The sequence below is a fragment of the Calliphora vicina genome, chromosome 5 (assembly GCF_958450345.1).
Source record: "Calliphora vicina chromosome 5, idCalVici1.1, whole genome shotgun sequence".
NCBI lineage: Eukaryota > Metazoa > Arthropoda > Insecta > Diptera > Calliphoridae > Calliphora > Calliphora vicina.
The window spans coordinates 6,298,951-6,314,708 of record NC_088784.1 but is presented as its reverse complement, the minus strand read 5'-3'; the positions used below and the strand labels follow the sequence as shown (position 1 = coordinate 6,314,708).

Here is a 15,758-nt window from a genome sequence, read left to right as displayed (position 1 = left end):
AATAATAATAATTACCCTAAGTTGTTGTTAAGGTTGTTTAACCCTTTAAGCTCTACTATATGTTTGTTAATAGGAAAATATACTTATTTATTTTTTAGAGCATGCTTTTAGGGGCATATTACAAGTGGTGTATTTTCAGCCTACTTTTAGGAGTTCGCCAACAAACATGATATCAATACTAACTAGACATATTGCAAGCAATTCTAAACCTATTTCTGTGAAATAATATTGCGATTCTTCAGTTTTTCCAATGCGGATAACGTTGTGATACTGGTTAAAAAGAAATTTATCTACTACCACTTAATAGTAAATTATCTTGGATGATGAGCACCCAGGAACGACTCAAAGCTTACAAAGCCAGCAGGAATCGGTTGTCAGAACTGTACTTTCGTATGAAGACTATGAGTTTAACCATTGTATGAGGTCTCAATGGTGTCCACAATTCAGGCAACTTTGAATATCTCCAATATATGCAGCATGGAAATTTCTATATCTCTCCTGATCTGTAAACCGATTTCTAGTAACGTTTTCTTTTTAACACGAATTCACACATCTCGCAGTTCTGTAAATAGAATCACAACTCAGGCCGCTTTGAATATCTCTAGTATAAGCAGCAAGGAGATTTCTCTATCTCTTCTGTAAATCGATTTCGAGTAAAATGTCCGTTTTAAAATGAGTTCGCAAATCTTGGAGTTCTGTAAATCCAATTCACATAAGTTATTTGTTTTAATAACGAGGAAACCAACCTGGGGGCAAATCACGACAATAGATATTGATGGAGAATTCCATTTAAATTCTATAGCAATTTTCATCAATAGCAAATGCCATGATTTGGACAATTTGTCCACCACTCAGTTTTCACTTGTTTTTTAAATCACTTGACTTATAGAACAGGGGGTATGGGAGTTAGGTTTAGTGAATCCAATAGCCATCCATACTAGGCACGATACTGTGTGCCTTCCCTGGGGGAAATTTGTGTCAATTGTTTTAAACAAAAACATTATATGGTCGGTCAAGCCCGACCATATAATACCCTACACTAAGTAAAAGAGCAAAAACATTTTTCATTTAAAATTTCAATAATTTATATTTTTGAGTGATTTTCGGAAGTGGGCCTTATATGGGGGCCATGACCAATTATGGACCGATCACCATGAAATTAGATAGTGTGATTTATGTCTATATGAAAGTTTACTATGTTGAATTTTGTGAGAATACCAACATTTTTAAGCGATTTATGTACGTTAAAGTGATTTTCGGAAGCGGGTCTATATGGGAGCTATGACTAATTGTGGACCGATCGTAACAAAATTTGGTGTCATGAATTTTGTATATATAAAACTTATTTGGAGCGCAATTTGTGGAGATACATTTATAAATTAAATATTTATGACCGATAAAGTCCAATTTCGGAAGAACATTTGTATGGGGGCTAGGTGAAATAATGGACCGATTTCAGCCAGTTTCAATAGGCTTGGTCCCTGGGCCGAAAAAATAATATGTGCTAAATTTGATCGAAATATCTTCAAACTTGCGACCTGTACTCTGCGCAGAAGGTATACATGGACAGCCAGCCAGCCAACCAGACGGACAGAAGGACTCAGAAAGTTATTCTAAGTCGATCGGTATACTTTAAGGTGGGTGTTAGACTAATATTTTTGGGCGTCGCAAACATCTGCACAAACGCATTATACCCTCCCCACTATGGTGGTGTAGGGTATAAATAGAGCTTTGGTTAGTTCCGGAGACCTAACAAAGAGTATCTTAAAGGTGTCAATTTCCTCCCTCCTAGGATATCACCATTTTAAAGTCCAGCTCCTCTTCATATAAAGCGTTTGAAGTACAACCGGTCCCTATAACGTTGGAACTAATTGTTGTTAAGGTTGGACAGATGTAGTTTGAGGACGAGCATCGGAAATATACCGGTTGGATCCAAATCTTTACCGACGTCTTTATTTCATAAAGTAGAGTTGGATTTGAAATTGGTTTGCTCTAATTGAATTTAAGATTGATCCTTTAACTAAACGACTACATGAGTGTCAATAGATATGAGTATGATTTTACTGACATTGAACCCGGAATATCAGGGTTTCTTTCACTCCAAATTCCAAGTGACATTTGGACGAAGCTGGATATGGCAGTATCTAGATTGTTGTTAAGGTTGGACAGGCGTAGTTTGAGGACGAGCATCTGAAATATACCGGTTAGTTCGAAAAGGGACGAAGACATCGAAAATACGAAGAATACTATATAAATCTTTACAGATGCCTCTATTTCATAAGCTAGAGTTGGATTTGGAATTTGCTTGCCCTATTTGAATTTGAGATTGGCCCTTTAACTACCCGACTACTGGAGTATCAATAAATATGAATATGATTTTACTAGCATTTAGCCTCTTATTCCGGGTGTCTCTGGAGGAGTTACCAAGACATTCATCTGTCATCATCATTTGCATAGTCGAAATCACAGGATGGAGAAATGGATGAATTTGAGCCCATTATTATTGTAGTATAATTCTGACCAAAGTAATGGCTTTAAGGACAGTCGCGCAATAAGTTCAAGGGATATCAGGTAGCAGAGCTGTAAATTAATCATTCTTTTTTTATTTTAATTCCTTATGAATTAGCTACATTTTGAATTAATTCATTGAATTGAATGAAATTTTAATCAATTCAAACGAATTAGGCAGAAATGATTTGGAATTCATTTCCAATTCATTTGAATTAATTCAATTCAAATGAATTAGAAAAAAGAATTAGCAATTCAAATGAATGAATCAAAAATTAGTTACAATCAATCAAATTCAAGAGCAAATCTCTAGGAAGAATGAAAAATTTCTCCTACCAAAATGAAAATATCCAGTACAAAAATTGAAAAGCCTTGTCCTGTATCCGAGCCTGATCAATGAAAACATGGTGTTTCTTCAAGAAGAACTGATTTTCAAATGTGTTGGAAATGAATTTAATTCAAATGAATTGCTAATTCTTTTTTCTAAATCAATTCAATTCAAATGAATTAGAAACGAATTGTAATTAATTTTTACCAAATTCATTTGAATTGATTCAAATTTCATTCAATTAATTTTTTTGTGTGAATAATTCGCGAATTAATTCAAAAATTAATAATTCATTTACAGCTCTGTCAGGTAGGCATGGCATATATTATGATATAAAGAAGGCCTTTAGATCCCCAGAAAAAGTTAATATCACATAGAATTCCGGATGTCTTTGGAGGAGTTGCCGATATATTCATCGGACATCCTCATTTGGATAGCCGGACATGGGGGTATTGATGATAATTGGCTGGCTACACATTACGGAGAACGTCAGCCAAATTGTTAACTAGTTTGAGATACTTTCTTTGAATTTCTTATCACATCGAATTCTAGGTTTCTCTAGGGGAGTTACGAGACATTAATCGGTCATACTCATATGGATATAAAAGATAATTCTGATCTAGTTCACTCTTCAGAGTTAAATGTGTCATTTACTCATCCCAAATATCACATCAAATACTGGGAGACCCTCGAGGAGTTATCGAGGCATTCATCGGTCACGTATATTGGTCATGTATTGATTTATCTTCCCATGATGGCATGATGGTGTAAGAACCTACTTTTATTCAAACCATATAAAATATGCTGTTAATCTTTTGTTAGTTTATTTTCGGAACATTACAGGTCTTCGTCTTCAGGATGTACAACAACGAAGGACTAAGGAGGAGGCAACGAAATATTATCTTTGCCACTGCATGGCCTTTAGCGACTTTAGATTGAAACTCTTCGGTAGTGGAACACTGACTGATAAGAATCTCCACTAGAGATTTGGAAAATGATCTACACACTTAAACAAGATAGATGGATGGCAACATTTGAATTTGCAGTTGTGGTGTAGTTTTAGCTTAAGGTATTACAATGGGTCCTGATGTTGGACAGAAGTGAGCAGAATTATAGGTTATAGAATTATTTCACAGTAAGTATTCTTAAATATCCAGTGAAAAACAACTTCCAAGGAAGTGAAAAAGAAATAGAATTTATACATTTAACACATAATGGCAAAAGTCCCTCAACTTTCACTGATTTGAACGAAAATGCTGTCAATAAAACTATTCTCTAAACAAATTCAACATATCTAGACAAGATGTATAGACAAAATATTACAGAAAACTATAATTTATGTTTTTTTATTTGCAAAATCTTCACATTAAACACAGAAAATCTGTAACATGTGACGCATTAATATATTTTTTTATATAGTTAATACTCGTCTACAATATATTTTGTTTTTGTCTGTATGACGTGGGAAAATGATCTAAAATAGAAAAAAAAAATAAACCATTAGATGAAATAATGGGTGTTTGAGTATTTGCTATAGAAACAAAGTTTTTCTAAATTTTGCACGAGTTGTGTGTGAAGTGATTCATAGACTCACGCAACTGTTTTATATGATTAAAAGAAACAGCATCAAATGCTCTCAAAACAAACAAAAAAAAACTATAAATATCTAAAATAATTGAACAAACCAATAAGAACCAAACAAAAAAATCAGGCAATTAATGTTTATTTAATATTTACAAGTATTTTGTCAATTGTTAAATTAACAAAAAAAACAAACACAAGGCAGCTGTTAACGTTTTATTTTTTATTTATTTATTTGTATGAAAAAATTATGACCCACCATATTTGTCAATTTGGAAAATTTGTTTGTTCAATTGAATTTTATTTTATTTTTTAACCAACCACCATAATTTATGCAACCCACTATTTTTGCAATATGTTGTAAGTTTCAAAATGTTATTTTGATGTGTTTTTTTTTCAATCAACAAAATATGCATTTAAAATAAATGTTTATATGCTGCATGCAGTTGCTTTTAAAATTCCTCACTTACCAAAATCAGAAAATTCAATTGAAAAATTTAAATTTTCAAACAAAAAACAAAATACCCGTAATATTAATAAAAATAAATATAAAAAACAAACACATTTGTTACTTACAATGTGGTTTATTTTACGGTTTAATGTTTTTCTGTCTGCATTTTAATTTATTTTGTTAGAGTTTTAGTTTTTGCAAATTCAGTTTTGTTTTTTGCATAATATTTTGGTAAAGATTTAATGTCGGTTTTAAAATGCAAATTTTGTTTTAGATTTGTCAATGCAGTAAAATACTGAATTATTTATTTTTATTTTCAAAGCAGTATTGGGCAATTGCTGTTGTTTTGTTATGTTAATTTCATTAATAGTGGCGGTTACATTTTAAAATGTTAAAAAAAATATTCTAAATGCTTTTTTTAGAAATAAAAAAAACAGTAAAATCTTAAAAGCTAGACAAATTATTGAAACTTATTGAAAACACTGGGGCAGCTTTACAGCGATAGTGTCTTTGTACTAAAGTCCAGTGTCTTTATACTAAAGACAGAGTCTTTATACTAAAGACAGAGTCTTTATACTAAAGACAGAGTCTTTATACTAAAGACAGTGTCTTTATACTAAAGACAGAGTCTTTATACTAAAGACAGAGTCTTTATACTAAAGACAGAGTCTTTATACTAAAGACAGAGTCTTTATACTAAAGACAGAGTCTTTATACTAAAGACAGAGTCTTTATACTAAAGACAGAGTCTTTATACTAAAGACAGAGTCTTTATACTAAAGACAGAGTCTTTATACTAAAGACAGAGTCTTTATACTAAAGACAGAGTCTTTATACTAAAGACAGAGTCTTTATACTAAAGACAGAGTCTTTATACTAAAGACAGAGTCTTTATACTAAAGACAGAGTCTTTATACTAAAGACAGAGTCTTTATACTAAAGACAGAGTCTTTATACTAAAGACAGAGTCTTTATACTAAAGACAGAGTCTTTATACTAAAGACAGAGTCTTTATACTAAAGACAGAGTCTTTATACTAAAGACAGAGTCTTTATACTAAAGACAGAGTCTTTATACTAAAGACAGAGTCTTTATACTAAAGACAGAGTCTTTATACTAAAGACAGAGTCTTTATACTAAAGACAGAGTCTTTATACTAAAGACAGAGTCTTTATACTAAAGACAGAGTCTTTATACTAAAGACAGAGTCTTTATACTAAAGACAGAGTCTTTATACTAAAGACAGAGTCTTTATACTAAAGACAGAGTCTTTATACTAAAGACAGAGTCTTTATACTAAAGACAGAGTCTTTATACTAAAGACAGAGTCTTTATACTAAAGACAGAGTCTTTATACTAAAGACAGAGTCTTTATACTAAAGACAGAGTCTTTATACTAAAGACAGAGTCTTTATACTAAAGACAGAGTCTTTATACTAAAGACAGAGTCTTTATACTAAAGACAGAGTCTTTATACTAAAGACAGAGTCTTTATACTAAAGACAGAGTCTTTATACTAAATACAGTGTTTTTATACTAAAAACGGAGTCTCTATACTAAAGACCAGTGTCTTTATACTAAAGACCAGTGTCTTTATACTAAAGACCAGTGTTTTAGTATAAAGACAACAAACAAAAAAAAGACTTAAATGATGATAAAATCGGATAGATCTCTTTTGGTGTGTAAAAATGTTTAAATTTTGAAGTGGAATATCAAAAAAGTTTAAACAGGTTACGGTATAGATTACTTAGGGACACTAAAGTGACAATTGTATCTACGCTTTAATGTCTGAACTCTAATTTTTATATTATGGTATTATTTGACTCGAATTGTAATGCAAAATGAAGTCAATTAGTTACATTACCAAGTAATCTAGAGTAAATTCAATTGTCACTATATTGTCCCTAGGTAATGTACACAGTAGCCAGTTTCAAATTATGTATAGTTCACTTTAGACGGTATTTGCTTTTCTCTGGCTAGTAACTAAGTCTGCTTTTGGTGAAAAAACTAAATATTTCCTAGACTTACTATGAAATATTTTAAACTAACTACACTGTAGATTACTTAGGGACACTAAAGCGGCAGCTGTTTCTACGCTTGCTTGCTTGAACTTGAATTTACATATTTTTGTGTTATTTGGCTCATCTGTGTCTTTTGTAATGCAAAGTAAAGTCGGTTGGTTATTTTACGCAACCCACGTAATGTAGCTAAAAGTCTATTGTGACTTTAGTCTCCCTAAGTAATCAAGAGTGTAGTCAGTTTAAGGTTTTTTGATATTTCAATTTAGCTTCTTGACTTTTTCTTAAACAATAGTTAAACAGTCTAAACTGCAGATTTCTGAAGTATTAAACTGCTTACATTCAAGATTACTTAGACATGGAAGTGTAACAATTGACTATGCGTCCTTTGTAATGCAAGGTAAAGCCACATACCAGGTAAAGCAGAGTAATGTCGACTGTCACTTTAGTGTAGCACCTAACCTGGTTCTATAGTCATTTGACTGTCCCTTAGTATACCAGGATGTAGTTAGTACAAAAGTTTAAATCTATTTCTTTTTAAGAACTAGCTAACAGAATATACTCAGGATTGTATCGTTTGAAATACACAGATAAGTTTGCTTTACATATCCCAGGTAATCTAGTGTAGAGTAATATGTCACTTTAGTGTCCCTAAGTAATGTGGAATGTAGTCAGTTTACACTGTATATACCCTACACCACCATAGTGGGCAGAATATGTTGAGTTTATACGGATGTTTGTAACTCCCAAGAACATTTGTCTAACACCCACCTTAAAGTAAGCCGATCGATTCAGAATCACTTTCTTTCATATTAATATTTCTTACTGAATATTGAATATGATTTGTAAATAGTTTCAAAGAATCGAATTTTACCCATTCTTGTAAATAAATTTTATTTACCAAAATTCCAAGAAATTAAAAAAAACATTTGGAAAAACCGTATTGTGTTATATTCTTAAATTTATTTTTAATTTTTATTAATTTTCTTTTTCACACTTTTTAAAACAAATTAATTTTTCTTCCTTCTTATTCTAAAATAACAAATTTACGCCATAATTTATATAATTTTCTCCACTTTCAAATAAATACCATTCTTGGCTGACAAAAGCACCGAGGCCTTATCGAAAACTAAAGGAATTTCGGTTTTCTCACAAATCGTAAACTTAAAATGAAGCAAAAGATATGCTAAGGCCACTCTAGTTTGCATGAGACCAAAACGTAATCCAATGCAATTACGAGGACCCTCACCAAATGGCAGCCAGGGCTGACTACCTTTAGAGTCTTCTAACTTTGATGCAAATCTTTCGGGTTTAAATTTTTGTGGTTCGGGATAGAAAGCTGAATCATGATGTACTGCATAAATGGGTATAAAAACAGGCATGCCCTTTTTAATCACATATTTGGAAGAGCCCGGAAGCAAATAGTCATTTAAAGCCACACGGGTTATAAATGGAACAATAGGGTATTTGCGTAGAGTTTCTAAAACAAAATAACTCATTTAATAATAAAGTAAGAGGGCTGTGCTGAAAAACTTACCTGATATAACTTGACCCATATATTTCAATTGATGTAGTGTTTCATATTCAATATTATTGTTATCTTTACAAAAAGCCTCTTTGATTTCCTGCCTTAATTGCTCTTGAATTTCCTGCTCTAAAGCCAATTCGTATAAAGCAAAACCCAATGTAGATGAAGAGGTTTCAAAACCTCCCAAAAAGAATACAAAAGCCTGAGCCGCCATTTGTTCTATGCTCAATTTAACTTCTGATTCCTTCTTTATACTTGTTAGTATAGCCAGAAAATCATGAGCAGTAATATTATTTTGCTCACGATATTCAATTACTTCTTTAACAATCTTTATAAAGAAATTTGTTATATCATCTGGAACAATACGCATGTGAAGTTTTCGCGCCAAATCGGGATAACTTTGCATGAAACCCGTTATAATAGGTCCATGTCTACGTTCGTTTAGGGATCGCAAACCCATTACTCGAAATTCTGCCTGAGGATGTCTTAAGCTGTTACAGTTGATGCCAAAGGCACATGAGCCAATAACATCGGTGGTAAAACGGGCCATTATATCTTTTATTTCCAGGTTGGGGTCTTGTCTTGTTAAATCATTTAATACTTTTACCAACTCCTCTGCATGTTTTACCACCAAGCTGTACATGTTTTTCATTTTGCCCGAACTAAAAGTGGGCGATAATTTATTTCTCATATTTTTCCATGCTGCACCATCCAATAGAAATAAGCGTCCAGTTAGGGGATCATCTTTCTCATTGCTAAACAAACCACGATCGGTAAAATTGTTGAAATCCGTTATCAAAACTTTTTTCATTAGCTTGATATCCAAAACTACCACAGCAGCTCGATGTATAAAATAAAAGCCACTAAATGGTCCTGAGCCTTTAAATTTCTCATAATGTTGTGTTAGTATCTCAGCCATACTGCGCGTCTTCCGTACGCCCTGGAAATTACCTAACACTAGGCTGGGCTTTAGGTGGGGTATTTCTTGATCCTGCCAGTAATTGAGTTTACGTTTTATATGATAAAATACAAAACTTATAAGAATTGTTATAATGGTTAGTAGAATAAGTGTCATGGACATTTTGTTTAATTTCTTTTTTACTATTAAAAATCTTGAATATTTATTATTGTTTGTCCAGTGTATGTTTAAAACTGAAGGTGTTTTTCTATAAATTCATTATTATATTGTCTTAAATGGTGAAATTGTTTCATTTCTTAGAAAATTTACACAAATCTTATACTTCTCTCTCTCTCTCTGAGAGAGAGAAAGATAAGATTTCATAAGTCAGTTATTTTTTCACAGATTAAGTTTTTAAATGACTTGATGTATTGAGAGGCTTCAGGGAATGAATTGCAGAAGGAACTTCTGAATAAAAAACTATGTTAAGCATAGTTGGAAGATTTATAAGATGAAGGCCTCCAACTAATATAGAGACACTATTAATCGACTTCCACAAATTTAAGGCTCCTCTCCAACCTTATACCAGAGTGTATAATAACATGAACCTTTTAAAATTTTCTTTATGAACATTTTTGCTCTTAAATTGTGAAATTTATAAAAATCTTATCAATTTCGAAAACAGACTATTTGGCTCTCTCTTTCCCTGTTACTGATTTTCTTATCACAACAATATAATAATCAATTTATAGACAAATACCTACAGTGTAAAACATACATTGGACAAACAATAATCTATAATTAAATAAATTTAATAAAAAAGAAATAAAATAAAATGTTTATAACACTTATTTTACTAACCATTTTATACATTTGTTATAACTTTTGTATTTTACGATGTAAAACGTAAACTCAATTACAGGCAAGATCAAGAAATACCCCACCAAAAACCCAGCCTAGTGGTGGGTAATTTTCAGGGTTTACGGAAGACTTACAGTATGGCTGAGATACTAACACAACATTATGAGAAATTCAGAGGTTCAGGACCATTTAGTGGCTTTTATTTTATACATCCAGCTGCTGTGGTAGTTTTGGATATCAAGCTAATGAAAAAAGTTTTGATAACGGATTTCAACAATTTTACCGATCGTGGTTTGTTTAGCAATGAGAAAGATGATCCCCTAACTGGGCGCTTATTTCTATTGGATGGTGCAGAATGGAAAAATATGAGAAGTAAATTATCGGACACTTTTTGTTCGGGCAAAATGAAAAACATGTATAGCTTGATAATAAAACAAGCTGAGGAATTGGTAAAACGAATTAATGATTTAATAAGTCAAGACTACGAACTGGATATAAAAGATATAATGGCCCGTTTTACCACCGATGTTATTGGCTCATGTGCCTTTGGCATCAACTGTAACAGCTTAAGACTAAACGAACGTAGACATGGTCCTATTATAACGGGTTTCATGCAAGGTTTTCCCGATTTGGACCGAAAACTGCGCATGCGTTCTATGCCAGATGATATAACGAATTTCTTTTCGAAAACTGCTAAATAAGTGATCGAATATCGTGAGCAAAATAATATTACTGCCCATGATTTTTTGGGTATTCTTACAAGTATAAAGCAGGAATCTGGAGTTAAATTGAGCATAGAGCAAATAGCAGCCCAGGCTTTTGTATTCTTTTTAGGAGGTTTTGAAAGCTCTTTATCTACATTGGGTTTTGCTTTATACACAGAGAAAACAGTTTCGTGATAGCAACCGAATTTGTTTCCAATCTAATGATTCGGTTGCACACATCGAATTTTTTTCTTCCATCAACAGAAAGTCAGTTGATAAAGATGAATTTCGGTTGAAGCAATCAAACCTTTGTTACCCCTTCCAAAATTTTGTAGCCACAACTGTAAAATTCGGTCACTAAGGTAGAATCATTCGATTGGCAACGAATTCGGTTGCTATCACGAATCTGTTTTCTCTGTGTATGATTTGGATTTAGAGCAGGAAATTCAGGAGTAATTAAGGCAGGAAATCAAAGAGGCTTTTTGTAAAGATAACAATAATATTGAATATGAAACACTACATCAATTGAAATATATGCGTCAAGTTATAACAGGTAAAGTTTTTCAGCACAGCCCTCTTACTTCATTATTTAATGATTTATTTTTTTTAGAAACTGTACGCAAATACTCCATTATACCACTTATAACCCATGCAGCTTTAAATGACTATTTGTTTCCGGGCTCTTCCAAATATGTGATTAAATAGGATATGCCTGTTTTTATACCCATTTATGCAGTACATCATGATTCTACTTTCTACCCCGAACCACAAAAATGTAAACCCGAAAGATTTGCATCAAATAGAAGGCTCTAAAGATAGTCAGCCCTGGCTGCCATTTGGTGAGGGTCCCCGTAACTGTATTGGTTTACGTTTTGGTCTCCTGCAAACCAGAGTGGCCTTAGCATATCTTTTGCTTCATTTTAAGTTTACGATTTGTGAGAAAACCGAAATTCCTTTAGTTTTGGATAATTTGAAAGTTGAGAAAATTATATAAATTATGGCGTAAATTTGTTAATTTAGAATAAGAAGGAAGAAAATTTTATTTGTTTCAAAAAGTGTTAAAAAGAAAATTGATAAAAGTGAAAAATAAATTTCAGATATAATTATTCCATATGTTTTTTTTGGAATTTTTTGGAATTTTGATGAAAAAAAAATCCTTTTAAAAATAGGTAAAATTCGATTCTTTGAAATTAACTATTTCAAAATCTTATTCAATATTCAGTAAGAAACATTAATATGAAATAAAGTGATTCTGAATCGATCGGTTTACTTTAAGGTGGGTGTTAGACAAATGTGCTTGGGCGTTACAAACATCAGTATAAACTCAACATATTCTCCCCACTATGGTGGTATAGGGTATATAAAGTGTAAACTGACTACATTCCATATTACTTAGGAACACTAAAGAGACACATTATTCTACACTAGATTGCCTGGGATATGTAAAGTAAACAATTAACTTATCTTTGTACTCCAAACGACATTTAGATAGTTCTTAAAAAGAAATACAGTCAAACTTTTCCACTAACTACATGTTGGTATACTAAGGGACAGTCAAATGACTATATCCAGGTTAGTAAATAACTCTGATGGTGCAGAGCCAATCGTGTCTCTAAGTACTCTTGAAGGTAATCAGTTTAATACTTCAGAAATCTGCAGTTCAGTCGGTTTAACTAGTGTTTAAATAGAAGTCAAAAAGCTAAATTTAAATATCAAAAACTTTACATTGACTACACTCTTGATTACTTTGGGATATTAAAGTTACTACTGACTTTAAGCTAGATTACCTGTGATGTATAAACGTAAAAGAAACATAATGTGTAAATTGAAGTCCAAGCAAGCGTAAAAACAATTGTCACTTTAGTGTCCCTAAGTAATCTAGAGTGTAGTCTATTTAATAAATCACTTTAGCATGTAATAATTTTGATTAGAAGAAGAAATCCACTGTGAAGTTTGTTTAGTTAGTTCTTAAGAAGAAGTCAATAAACTAAATTGAAATATCAAAAAATCTTAAACTGACTACACTCTTGGTTACTTAGGGAGACTAAAGTGTCAATAGACTATAAGCTAGACTACGTGGAATGTGTAAAACAATCAATTGATTGCACTTTGCATTACAAAAAACACAGTCAAATGACACAAAAATATGTAAATTGAAGTCCAAGCAAGCATAATAACAATTGTCACTTTAGTGTCCCTAAGTAATCTAGAGTGTAGTCAGTTTAAAATATTTCATAGTAACTTTAGGAAGTATTTAGTTTTCTCACCAAAAGCAGAGTTCATTACTAACCTTACAATTGGTGAGAAAAAGAAATACATACTTTCTAAAGTGAACTTAACACAATTTTAAACTGGCTACTGTGCAGATTACTTAGGGACACTATAGTGACAATTGACTTTACGTTAGATTACTTGGTAATGTAACAAATTGACTTCATTTTGCATTCGAGTTAAATGATACAAAAGTATAGAAATTGGGGTCCAGCCATTCAAGAGTAGAGACAATTGTCTCTTGAGTGTCCCTAAGTAATCTACACAGTAGTTAGTTACAACTTGTTTGATATTCCACTTTAAAAATGAACCATTTTGTACACCAAACAAATCCAGAATAAAGCATTATAAACGATTTTATCATTATTTAACTCTCTTTTTCAAAACCCTAACTCCATAGTCTTAATTTTGTAAAATTTTTCAAAATTTTTTCACTTTTAGTTTCAGTATTTTTTTTTTGGTTTAAATTTAAAGTTACTTAAAATTCTATTAAATCTAAAATTAGCTTGCTAAAGTTTTCAAAACACAAAACAACACAAAAGCGTATAAAATTTTAGCATAAAAAGATTTTGCAACGACACATTTGATGTGAAATGAACGTGATCTTCACAATGTTTTTATACAGTTTAAAAAATAAAACATATAGAAAAAATAGCATACAAAATGCTAAATTTGCATAAACTGCAAACAAACAAAAAACAAACTATAGAAAATCCGATTTGATATAAAGTAATCAAAGAGTTAGTTTTTTTTGTTGTTATATTTTGTGCAAGGTTTCAAAATAAAATACAACACACAGCAAATGACTAAGAAAATTGAGGAAGTATTGAAGTAAAAATACAATTAAAGCGACTAGCGAGAAACTTACCTCTGGTATTAGTATATGTAGCTGAATCCCAGTTCCAACCACCATTACGAGGCCTCTCCTGATAACTATAACTCATGGCCTTGGGATAATTATTGTTGCGATCCATACTGTAGTAGTTGTTAAGACCCGGCTTTATTATTCTACCACCCATGTCACCACCCCCCGCATCTTCTCTTTGACCTGCCTTTTTACGCTTCATAGAAGCTCTCTCCAGGGTTCTCTCAAAATCACTGCACACTTCATCTAAAGCATCGTGTAGAAAAGCTTTAGTTTCGGGAGGACTTACAGCTGGCTTACGCATGGGATAGGGCACATCACTTTCGGCTCCACGATAAGAGGAGCAGGTGGATGAGGCCGTGCCAAAAGGTGACTCTGAACGAGGATAATTTGAGTTTTGTGAGCCATAGTTAAATCGGGGCACCGAGGAAGATCTGTGGCGTAAAGGCTGATACTGATAGGGGGTAGAGGTGAAGGATGGTGTACGCTGCAGACTGTGATAGGGGGAGTCCAGTTCATTTTCCTGAGGCAACTAGGAAGCACAAAAAGAAGAAAACAATTTAATTAATACGTTTTGCCATATTTTCAATTACATTTGATTACAGTGATGAGTGAAAGCTGTTCATAATTTTGATATTTAATGTTTTGTTTGGTTGTTTGTTTTTTTATGGGCTGCTTTGATGTTGCCAACACGTGTTGAAATTTGCTACAGTTTACTGTGTAGTTAATACATTTTGTCACACTTTTCAAATTGCCAACCAAACTGCCAGTCTGGCGCTGTTGACTTTATCGCCTGTGTGGCTGTTAGACTGAGTGGTTTATTTTGCTGGCAGATCAAAGTCTTTTTATGGCCTCAAAACTCCTGCCTCTGAAGTTGGCAGCCAGCGAATTTGTTTTTTTTTTTAGTTTGCTTTAATCACAATATTTCTTGTGGGTTTTTTTGCTTAACTCAAAGTGTTGAAAATTTTTATGAACTAATGAAAATTTTATGATTTTTTTTCAATGTATTGCCAATTTAGCTAATCAAGTGAGGGTAATTGAAAACTTGATGGCCACTTAACAGAAAATAAAAATTTTTAATTAAAAAAAAAGTGATAATAATAAAGCTGGTATCTTAGTTGCTTTCAGACAAATCTAAAATCAAAATATATATTTCATTTTATAACGCCCGCTTATAATAGTCTCCAAATTAAGAAAAATAATAAAATTTTGCAAATAATACCTTCATAATTCAACTTCAATCCTACAAGACAAATTTTAATGTATGATTTTTCTTTTTTTTTGCAATAGGCGGCATAAATTATTTGATTTTGTATATTTCAACCTACACTTGAGTGCACATTTTAAGATTCAACCGAAAAAAAACTAAACCTCAATCCATACAATATAATAATATTAAACAGCCAGCCTCATTGTGGAAACCAACCAACCAACCATCCAAACAATCTCACTCTCTTACCTCTGTTAAAGTTTGCTGTCTATCGCTGCTATCCCATTGATCGAATATTGAATCCAAGCCCAACATAAATTCCATTGATTTTCGTGATCGTCGTCTGCAGCGCCGCTGTAATTCTTCTTCGGATGGCTTGGCATTGGCCAGCGATTCACAATAGCGTACAAAATCCAAATCGATGTGATAGCCATAAGGACAACAATTACAGCTGCGTACATTAGCATATTGTGGTAAATTACCTACAGCAGAGTTGAGAGAAAAAATAAAAATAAATAACGAAACATAAATAAGA

General features: G+C 32.4%; 2 protein-coding genes and 1 pseudogene across 4 annotated transcripts in view; 1 reads left to right on the top strand and 2 right to left on the bottom strand.

Moving 5' to 3' along the window:
* Kank (kank) overlaps nucleotides 1–15,758 on the bottom strand; it is a 127,909-nt gene that overhangs the window by 21,633 nt on the left and 90,518 nt on the right. For all 3 annotated transcript variants that reach the window (XM_065514032.1, XM_065514030.1, XM_065514031.1), the window contains 2 exons: nucleotides 15,473–15,705; nucleotides 14,017–14,545 (listed from right to left, as the gene is read on the bottom strand). In XM_065514032.1, coding sequence (XP_065370104.1) covers nucleotides 14,017–14,545; nucleotides 15,473–15,705 — 762 coding nt within the window. The remainder of the gene's footprint in view (nucleotides 1–14,016; nucleotides 14,546–15,472; nucleotides 15,706–15,758) is intronic.
* On the bottom strand, nucleotides 7,830–9,545 carry LOC135962222 (cytochrome P450 6a9-like). The gene is made up of 2 exons (XM_065514037.1): nucleotides 8,424–9,545; nucleotides 7,830–8,366 (listed from the first exon to the last, which is right to left on the bottom strand). Exons 1-2 carry the CDS (start codon nucleotides 9,493–9,495, stop codon nucleotides 7,945–7,947), a joined length of 1,494 nt encoding a protein of 497 aa, XP_065370109.1. The 5' UTR covers nucleotides 9,496–9,545; the 3' UTR covers nucleotides 7,830–7,944.
* Nucleotides 10,148–11,990, top strand: LOC135962224 (probable cytochrome P450 6a21; annotated as a pseudogene).